The following is a 10,699-nucleotide window of genomic DNA, read 5'->3' on the forward strand; positions in this document are numbered from 1 at the left end:
TCCTGCACAGCAATGTCAAGCAGAGCAAAATAAGAGACTTTTCATTAAATTTTCGTTCTGCAAGGTAATGGGTGTGCTTATTCGTCTATTTTCGCGACAGCGAAATTCTCACGACAACGAAAAAGTTTTCCTGCCCCGGCGGTTTCGTAATTGCGGGGTTCGACTACTACCTTTTTCCAAGAGTGTACAAGAAAAAAAATATGGGCGCACTGTGCGACGTTAGTGCATATTACAGAAAGGCCGGCAGCTGAAATTCACCTGTCGTCGTATATATCTGGGTCAATAAACCACTCACGGCAAAGCAATATTTCGACGATCCCGAAGCGACGATTTTTAGCTCCATGTTTGCAGCGTGTATGCGCATTCTTTTTCTGTTCGTTATCATCGCCCCACCAGTGTGTGATGCTTGAACTATATTTTGTTCCAACCTAATGTGTTTTGTAAGCAGTTCCTTCACAATTTCTCTTGATTATTGTAGTGTGTATGAGGATCTTTTCTGTCTGTAGTCATAATTGGCCAGCAGTGCACTTGAATACGACCGGCCTCCACTGCATTTATTTTTCTTTTCACGTGGCTTTTATAAAAGCCGAAGCCTATTCTGAAAAAGTGTGCATGCCGAAATAAATTAGACAACGCCTTTACGCATATCATCATCAGTTTTAATATTCGTTCGTCTTGAGCAGGTTCGTAACTATTGTCGAGAAATCTTAAGAGAATGCTGCCAGGCCTGTGCAGCCACAATTTAAATTTAGAGTTCTCGACTGGCAGTGCTTTTTAGTAATCTTCGAAAGCCCGTTTGTATGGGCCGTATCTTGCGTCGTACCAAACAGTAAGCATCCGTATGGTTGAGTTCGCAGCGAGGGCTTCGAAGAATGTCATTTCGGTACGCTGGCTGTCCACTGCAGGTGTATTCAGGTGAGCTGGCGAAGTGGTCGTGTGGAGAAGTTTGGAAATCGCAGCGAGAAATTTGGTAAGGCAAAATTCATTGGAGGTGCATTTGATTTTTTCCAGTTGTTTCAGTTTGGGGATGGCCAAGCGTAGGTTTTCAAGGAAGCCTGTGCGTAGAACGTGCAGGCTTGCCTTCAGTGATTATACGAATTGAGAATGCAGGAAAAGATGTCGGGGTACAAACCTAGAATTACAGGCTGTGCTTCAAGCGAGATCACGCAGCAATGAGTCCGCAGAAACAATTGTTGCGCCTTGGTCCATTCGAGATCGGTTTAACTCGAACAGACTAACGCCTTCATGCGGAACAGGCTGAGCAGCCCGGCTGATTCCGGTAACAGCCGCCGTCCAAGATGCCCACCGAAGAAGGATTCCTTCCACAGAGACAGCTGCAGGGCAACGTGGCATGCACTGGATTCCGAAGCCAAGCATGGGGCACAGAAGTCGATGATTCGTCCCCAGAAGGGGCCCCTCGCTGCCTCCAGGTGGTCCAGTCGGGCCCAGCATGGACGCCCAAGTTCCCCTTCACGATGGCCCATTCCTCTGGAACACAGCCTTCGAGACCCGCTGCTGGAACAGGGGCGAGAAAAGTAGAGGAAAAATTGCTCAGGAAAAATTGCGCGTACATCGGAGAGTTTGTCTAGGGGTGGTAAAGTTATCGCTTTGTTCGAGCTGGTCGTTTCGGATATAGATTTCGATTTGAATTCTATTCCATCATGTGCATATTGACGCAACTGAGGGCAAGCAATCTACTCCTGCTCTGTTTGTTATGGTAAGTTTTACAGATTTCTCCGTACTGCTAACATAAAAAGAGAACTTCTCTGGCACCCTTTATATCAACGCCTAAAAATGTTCTTTAGTATTTATCAGAATCAGAAAAGAATTAGTGCTTGAAGTTACTTAGATCAAACGCACTGCGTTTCTTGTGGAAACGATCCTAAACCGATGCTTCCACCAAGCCATTGCAGCATAGACTCGTTTGAACATTCACTTTTTTGGCGTACCATTATAGCGACCGGAACGTGCTACCAGAGTTCTGCCTCAAAACTGTGGAGTTGTTTCGTGACGCTTTGTACCGCATGCTACGACATTATAGAGTCATTGTGGGGATTTAAGATGAAAAACATTGAAAAGTATGGAGTGTCGGGTTATAGTAAGTATGAAGGGCGGCTTTCTTGGAAGCACTAGCAAAACTAACGGCCACAGACAGAGAGGCAGTCATTCCGTGGGGTCTAAAACGGTGGCATCGCAGTGGTTCTGCGTGGTCGGATCTTGGCCTTTTAACGATTGCGACGGCTTTCGATACACGACTTTGCAATGACGCCTCTGGATCTATCGCTCCATGTCGTCTAGCTATGGAGGCTTTGTAACACTCTTGTTTGGTTGCTGAACATTACTATTCAAGGGCTAGTGTAGGCGTCGCACCCAAGGACACTTACTGCACTTTATTCGCCAGTGGGCTCTCCAAAAGTTGTTTTACTCTCAAGATTTACTGGCTAGAATTCGAAAGGCATTTTCATTTCTCGGCCAATAATATTCTTCAGGAAGTACGTTCGTTCAACCTCGTTAGGAGATGCAGCTCCGCACGTTTGGTCAGGTGCTTTTCAATTTTTTAGGCAACACTTTTTCTCTGAGTCTGCAAACAGGGAACAAAATGAGTGGATAGTGAAAGCACAGCTTAAAGGTGCACTGAAAAGGAATCTTAACTCATCTTTTTGCCGCGGAAACTCAATCTACACGTTCTGAGCATGCTTAGAAACTTCGATTTATTGACCTGTGTGGCCGATTTCTCTAATTAAATCAAATTAATGTCCGGCTCCCGCCTTTTTTTTAATTCTCCCTCATACGGTGGGCGGAGTCGACCAACGCGTGGAGTGCCTTTCACCCGGTCCCGTGGCGGCTTGCCGCTCTGCCTTCGGCGGAGTAATACGTAGTAATCCGTAGAAGCAAATAGTCCGCGCGTATTTTTATTTCTGCGGGCTTATTTCGCGGCTATATTATCTGCGAATGAAACTGTTTATTCACGGAAACCTAAAAAACAAAATAAAGCGAAAGCAAAGCCTCCACGGAGCTGGCTGAAAGGCACTCCACGCGTTGGTCGACTCCTCCCATCGTACGAGGAAGAATTCAAAAGTAAAGGCGGGAGCCGGACGTTAATTCGATTTAATTAGAGAAATCGGCCACATAGGGCAATAAGTCGGAGTTTCTAAGAATGCTCGGAACGTGTAGGTCGAGTTCCCGCGGCAAAAAGGCGAGTCAGATTCCTCTTCAGTGCACCTTTAAGCGCTCGCTTAGTAAAACCGTTTCAGCAACAGTAGGCAGGGGAGAATCGCGAAGAAGGACTCGACTGGGAACGAAGCTTTCTTGCTCTGCAACGCATGTCCGTCAGGTTTTCCAGCCTGCGGGAACGTACGCACAGTGCATGTCACATATATTGATTACGTAACGCCGACATGAGTCTTTAGGTCGAATATGCATCGACGCCCACCAAAAGGTGCATTTGGTGAACACAGATCGGCGTCAAAAAACGACGTCTTACATACTACCTTCCCTCTCAATCATCACAAAAATGAAAGGAGAGCCCATATACGAAATCTGGAAATTGGTTTTTGAGGGAAGGAAATCGCGCAGTAATGTCTCACCTGGATGGGCATCCGAACCGCGCCATAAGTGAAGGAAGGAAGGCGGGAGTGAAAGAAGAAAGAGAGAGGTGCCATAGTGGAGGGTTCCGGAATTATTTTGATTTTTACCCCGCCGGCACCTCACATATGCCTTCAGCCAAGTGGGATCACGTGCCCGAATGCGCAACGTTGACACTAGCGCTGAATTGTATGGCGTGATTTTTTTTCCTTTCAAGTACCCCGCTTTACTGAAGCAGTCGACGCTCCCCATTCAATATAATTAAACTAGTGCTCCACCAAACCATCAGCTCGCTAACAACCTCCAAACTGCTACCTTCAATACCAATAGCGCATTGAAATTCCTGTTCGTTTTCGAAAAGTACCACAGCACAACTCAAATGCCGGCCACCACCATGCACCCTGTGCCACCAAAAAAGACGAGACCGCGGGAATCAGGGCACCGAGTAGTTACGCGGCTATGTAGACTACGAGTGGACACCAGCACTTTCGCCTTTACTGAACCCAAAAATGCACCTTCCATTCTTTCTCATATTATATTGAAGCACACCGGCTCTGTCGCTGGCCTGCCTGCTGCATTCACTGCTGATGACAATGACAATAGGCGCGTTCGAAAGTGCTGCTTATCGCTGTGAAAACCATGATCAGCTATAACTTGCGACACCGAACATTCCGCGCACTCGCGTCTCGGCGTTCTATACGAGAGTTCGCCGGGCTGGCTTGCATTCCGAAACACTCGGTATGACAGTGCAATTATTACGCATCGCTGTTGGTGAGCGTTCTGGGGAGCTCTTTTTTTTAAAACTCTGACACACAAAAAAAAAATTGACACGCATGCGCAGATTACCAATCTTGTTGAAACTGCGAGTTGGTGTCTGCAGTGACTGCAGCAGATCAACATAATATGCTTCGTGTTTGCGAAAAGCAACGACACATCTACCGCACCGGGTTACAGTGCTGCTTTGTTATGTACAAAAGAGAACAGCGGGCCATCCGAATCCATTTCCATCCGAATCGTATCTTCCTGAAACAAACAAAACGCACGAAGGGTACAATGGAGGAAACAAACAGGCAAGCAATCCGCATTACACCAACAAGCTCACCAGGAGGTGCCCAGGATTAAAACTTCAGCGCCAAGCGGGATTCGAACCAGCGGCGGCGCATTCCGATCGGCGATCCGCGGAGCAAGCTGCCTTTCTCCGGGAAACCGAACACTGTGCCACAATGAGCGATTTGGATTCAGATCCTCAGCTGTTATTTGATCGAGCTCCTTCGGTGAATTCGAGAGCTTCTCCGGATCGCAGATCGAAATGGCAATTAGACAACTCTGCGTGTTGTAAATGGTAGCCTCTCGCCCTGACCGTTAGATGCCGCCATCATCATTTTCCATCCGCTCTTCCAGCACCGCGAGAGCAGAGCAGAGAGAAGGCGCTTCAAACAGCGAATGCTGCGAGCAACGAGGCACGCGATGCCCGCCACGAAGAAGTGAAGCTGCGACGCTGTCTCCGCCCGCACAGCGGTGGAGGCGGTGTCCGAGCAGCGCGTGCTGCAGCACCTCCTTCACTTCGTCACGAGGGTCGTTATTTCCTGCTCGAGATTTCGTAATTGGAGCACGTAATTTTGCACCTGTCCCAGGTTCCCGTAAATTCGCCCCGCCGTGGGGCTTTTTTGTTTTACTAATCTAGGATTTTTCTCTTAGAATCGTCTCAACGAGACGATCGAGGAAGACGCGCTCCACCTGCTGGATGCATCTACTGTCTGCGCCCGCCTCCGCGGACATTAGCGCGCGAACAGCGCAGGTTGTTCCCGCAGACTGCGCAAGCTTCTCCTAGAAGCAAATGCAATCGTTAAGAGCCACGAAGAAGCGAAGCGCCTCATCGCTGCCACCGAAAGGTCCGTTCTGCACGGAGCAGAGCAAGATGAGTACAGCCTCAACCGAGCAACGCCGGTACACATATCAAGCAACGACTCGTAAGACTGCGAGTCTAAGGAGCCCGTCTGGACCTCACAACAAACAAACACTCCTGGGTCTGTCAGCAGTCAACCTGTCTTCACAGCGCCTCTCACATCGGAGCCGCCTGCCCTACGTCGCTACGGCAGTAGTACCCCTGACAACCACACAACTGTGGCTTCAGGAAACGCCCAGACAACCAACCTTCCTGCTGCATGCTCAGCTGAAGCCATCGAGCAACATGCCTGCGTTCATGAGACAGTTCAAGAAGCGTCCCCACTGGGCACAACAGGCACGCTTGAAGTTGTCATGGAGAGTGCTACACAAACCAGCCCCGACCACAACAGCCGGCGGCACGCCTCGAGCACTCCAGCACCACTGGAACTGTCGAAGAACCTGCCGCAAGCAGAGGGAATGAACTCGATCACCTCCCTACAACCCCCGATGTCGCTGAGTCTGCCGTCAGTCAAACCGCAGATCGCCCTGCCCAGCTTATCAGCGATGCATTTACGGCAGCTTATTATTCACGCTCAAAGCGCGATTATGCAAAGAAAAAGCCAAGCGCAAAACCTCGCCGTCGGTCCCCTTCCCCTCACAAGGCGGCCCTCACCGGAGCAAGCGCAAAGCAAGCCCCTCCTTCCGGCAAGGCCACGGCGGCCCAATCGGCTCCCCTCGCTCCTGCGTCGTCTGCTACGAGCGACCTCGGCCCGTCTGCTGCTCGCTTCCCCTCGCGCTGGCAGCAAGTCAAAACAAAGTCGAGAATCGCAACCATCCTCTGCTACCCTGTGGGCAGGAAGGCCAACCTCCTGTCCATTTCGAAGGATGCTGTTGCTGCAGTATTGAGCGAAGAACACGCTGTCAAAGCCGTACGAGTTAACCAGATATTAATGCTGCAACTGAACCCCCGTCCCCTCTCGCATTCGACACTATTTTCGACGTAAGGTGCGTGCCAAAGAAGCTTGCGGACACATATGCTCCGGCCTCCTATTCAGGGTTGACCGCGCTTTCACAGTAGAAGACATCATTGCCGGAATCGAGAGCAAGGTTCCCCCATCTCGGGTGCTCCCGCACAGGAAACGATGTCACTCCGATTCACTGGCAGCACGCCACCGCAGGAAGTGGCTTTGTTCAAGTTACGACGAAGTACGGGCTCGCCTTCCCCGTCCTCTTTCAGTGCCTTCAGTGCGGAAAATTTGGACACGCCACCGCTGCCTGCAAAGCCAAGCCGCGCTGCCAGCGATGCAGAAATGACCACCATACAACACGATGCGAAGCTGAGAAGGCTCGCTGCGTAAACTGCCGCGGTACGCACGCCTGCACCGAGCCCCGCTGCCCTCGCTGGCAAGAGCGTCGCATCGCAAATACCCTGGCAACTTCCGGGAAGTACATGGCCAGGCAACAAATTAAGCCGAGAGAACTCTGGCGCAAGAAACGCACAGCAAGAAGGCACCCTACAGCCTCGCGACGCTGCACACAACTCCGAAAGCCTGACAGAAGCCCCAGTGCCTCAGTCAACGCGCGGCACCCGCTCATACAGAGATGCCGAGGAGGGCCGCCAGTGACTACCCCAACAGCGCAGCCCCCGCCGGACGAGCGCAACGTCATAATCGTGGCGCTCACCACCGCCGTTCCCGCCCTCATCGACGCACTGCCGCCCGCTTCACCCGCACGAGAACTCTGTGCTGCGGCTCTCGCCGCTCAGCAATCACTCAGCCATAATAATGGCTGACTCTCGCGCACGCCGGCCGCGCATCGTGCAGTGGAATTGCAACTCACTGAGCCGCCGCCAAGCTGAACTGACGGGGCATCTTCCCCGCTGCAATTATGACGTCTTGTGCCTACAAGAAACGTACGCACGTGAAGAGGAAGTGACCCTGCCAGGATATGAGTGCGCGGCCGATTATTGTGACGACGCGCCATGCAGCAGTCATCGTTCGTGTCAGGTGGCGGTTTACGTTCGCCGCAACTTGACATACCGACACCTCTTGATGTATCCGACGCCATAGTTGAGTGCGCGGCTACTGCATGGTCTGTGTTGGCTGCAGAGACACAGCCATCGCGTGTGTTTAGGTGCGTCCGCGTGAGAGGTGGGATACCCGCTTCCTCTTCCGCCTCGCCGACCGCCTTGTAACTGACTGTGTCATCTGTGGTGACTTTAACAGCCATCACACTGTGTGGGGCAACAGACGGAACGACCGTCGGTTCCGACCTTCTGAACACCATCATTCGCACCGGCCTGCTTCTTCTCAATGCAGGCCGCCCCACTTTTGTACGACCGAACGCTGCTACCGCCACCGACCTCACAGTTGTTTCCGAGGGATGTGCCACCTACTTTGCTTGGTCTTGTCTTCCAGACACGCAGGGTTCGGATCATTTCCCCATAGACGTTAAACCTGTCGTGACAGAGGATTTCGGCGCCCTAACTTAGAGTGTTGTGCGGTGGACGCGTTTTCGCGAACTGTGTGTAGTGAACCATCCCAATGGAACATTCTTACCACAATGCGCACGCGAAGCGACCGTGAAATGCGCTGTTCCAAAGGGCCCCTCTGCGTGCGCGTGTGTGTGTGCGTGCGCGCTGAACAGACCACTTCGGTTCAGTGCTCTCTTCTCGGCTCTGCCTTCAGTGCTTCCCGGACCTGACTCCGCTACTCTATCCCTGACGCAGTGCCGTTGCAGTGTCTCTGCGGCAGACATTTATAACGCTGCGTCGGCCCCCATGGTTCGCGATGAGTTCTACTCAACGCGAATCATATGCAGAAAGAAACTGCATTTTTCAACATGACGGCGCACCAGCGCATTATTTGGCAAACGTTTGCGATTGACTGGATCGAAATTTTCCGGAATGATGGATGGGTCGCGGATCTCCAAATATGGCCTGGCCTCCACGCTCACCTGACACCCTGCGATTTTTTTCGTGCGGGGTTTTGTAAAATCCATCGTGTACAGCACAGGGACACTTGATGGCAAGCTGAAATTTAGTGCGCATTGAGTCTGCGTTCTCCCGAACTGACGACTCCATGCGGAAGAATGCCTTCAACGGATGCTTCAAGCGCATTGAGAAATCATTGAAGCGAACGGCGGCCACATCGAATGCTGAGCTCAGCACTGCCTGAAGCACTGCCCCATAAACGGGCCTGTTCAGGGCCACCCAAGTCCTGTCTGGCGACAGATCGCGCAGCACCGCTGCTCCGCACCCTATACCCTCTACAAACAATTCAGAATAAAACATTAGCAACGCAGACGGCGTGGCACAGCAGCTGCTGTCAGTCTCACCTGAAAATGCCATGAACATTTATTGCATTTAAAGTTCGGCATCGACATATCGCAGCCGTTGGCAGAAAAAACAAAAGCAGACGACGAGAAACGAAGATTGAAACGCCTTCTGCGATAGACAAAAATCGAACTCTTTGAAATAGCGACAATTTCGCGCAGACAATGTTTTTCTGCGTCGAAAGTTATTTCAAAGCAACCGCGCAGCCCTCTTCCATCCTCCCCGGAGAGGGTTCGCTTCTCCGGTGGTTGCGAGATGGCGCCACGAATACCATTGCTGCGAAGTCTTTCGGTACTTTCGGTTTTTGGTTCGCGACGGTGCGGATTTCCAAATAATTCTGACAGAATCAGTCAAGGACACCGCCAAAATGTAGCGCAAAACAAAATAGACCACCAAATGCAAGCTCTATGCGAAATTTGAGCCCGAACAAACGTGCGGTTAGGACGAGAGAATTTTTTTTCCGATTTTCTCTGATTTACGCAACAGTCGGTACAACACGTTCGGCGCAACGCCTTTCCTTGCATGCATCTGCTGTTGACCTGCAGATACAACATTTTCCGTGCCTGTCCATCAAGACAGAGTACAAAGGAATAATGTGGCACTATTAACAAAAAACACAACTTACTTGTAAGGGGTGCAATTCTCGCCGCGCATGTAGTCGGCGTAGCTGCAAATCTCTTGGATCGTCGTCTTGCGGTGAAACTGGATGGTGAAGGGACGCAGCTGAAGCCCACCTGATCGGAGCCGACCGACGCCAGACGCTGAGAAAGATGGGTGGCAACAGCTTTCAGAACCGTCCAGCCAGAATCTCATGCTCTAAAGGCCAGTTGGGTTCACGACTTACCTGGCTCGTGGTACGAGACCGGCCGCACGCCTTGGGCGCCCGTTTCGTGGACTCTGCCCTTTGTCTCCATCCTCGATGAATGGCGGTCATAACCGGAGCTCATGGTAACAGCGGAACAAGGCTTAACGGAATGCCTGCGTAGACCTAGAATACAAGGCATAATAAAAGGTATCATGGCACAGTTCTAAGCAGCCGCCCTCACGTTGTGGTCGCTATATATTGTAGTTATAAGGAGATGTACCTGACACGCTGATAGCAACGCCTTGCTGCGAGGTCAGCCACTGTTCATTCTCCTCGGTGAAGCCTAAAATGTGGCACTGATTCTGCACTGTCACAAAGCCACGGCTCAAAAGAACTCGATAAGAACGTCAGCGCTCGCAACGGTCACGCGCCCTCACCTGTGGACATTGATACATGATGATGATGATAGCCGATGTCCGATTGCGTGATGTCGGCAATCGGCGATGGTCGAAATTAATCGTAAAACTGGCTACTTTGCACAGGGCTCTTTCTTAGGGCCCGATTTTCGGTATTCGCCATCAACGAAGGAAAGAATAGAGTTTTCCTTCCTCCATGCTTGGCAGCAGCAGCAGTGATGATCACTGTATTAGGAATTAGCCGCACAGGGGCGCTAACTGCTCTCCCGTTGCAATCCCTTCGCTATACCTTCGCTGCAGATGGGTGTGAAGGAGAAATCAAATCATTGGTCCGTGAGGTTCATGCAGCGCAGCAATGGCGCCGTTACTAGAACATGACTAGAACAAACTCTTCTGTCTGTTGTTACCTCGAACTGCGAGAGTTGAGCGACTTTCGAGAGCACCACGATGAGACAGGTCGTCTGTGCAGTCATCTGACGTGGCTGTGCAAGGATGCATTGCAGCGAGAGGCCGTACCGAACTGTCGAGCTGTATGGAGCGATCGCCAACGGTGAACGTCGCTGAACTGAGCTCCTTTGCGTGCGCGGTGTGTGCACGGCAGGACAGGTGCTCGCGCGGCCGAGGAACACACTACAGGAACGTGTCGGGCTTTTCGGCGGGACATCCTCGTGC

The 10,699-nt window shown here is 51.4% G+C and overlaps 1 protein-coding gene across 1 annotated transcript; it reads right to left on the reverse strand.

Annotated features, from left to right (window-relative positions):
* Positions 1-652: 652 nt before the first annotated feature.
* Positions 653-9,988, reverse strand: LOC149355978 (uncharacterized). Its single transcript, XM_089577723.1, has 4 exons — positions 9,892-9,988; positions 9,651-9,794; positions 9,432-9,567; positions 653-1,515 (listed from the first exon to the last, which is right to left on the reverse strand). The coding sequence occupies exons 2-4, from the start codon at positions 9,751-9,753 to the stop codon at positions 1,221-1,223; spliced, it is 534 nt and encodes a 177-aa protein (XP_089433849.1). The 5' UTR covers positions 9,754-9,794; positions 9,892-9,988; the 3' UTR covers positions 653-1,220.
* Between the last annotated feature and the right edge of the window lie 711 nt (positions 9,989-10,699).

The sequence above is a fragment of the Amblyomma mixtum genome, chromosome 3 (genome assembly GCF_055824585.1).
Source record: "Amblyomma mixtum isolate Tamu chromosome 3, ASM5582458v1, whole genome shotgun sequence".
Lineage (NCBI taxonomy): Eukaryota > Metazoa > Arthropoda > Arachnida > Ixodida > Ixodidae > Amblyomma > Amblyomma mixtum.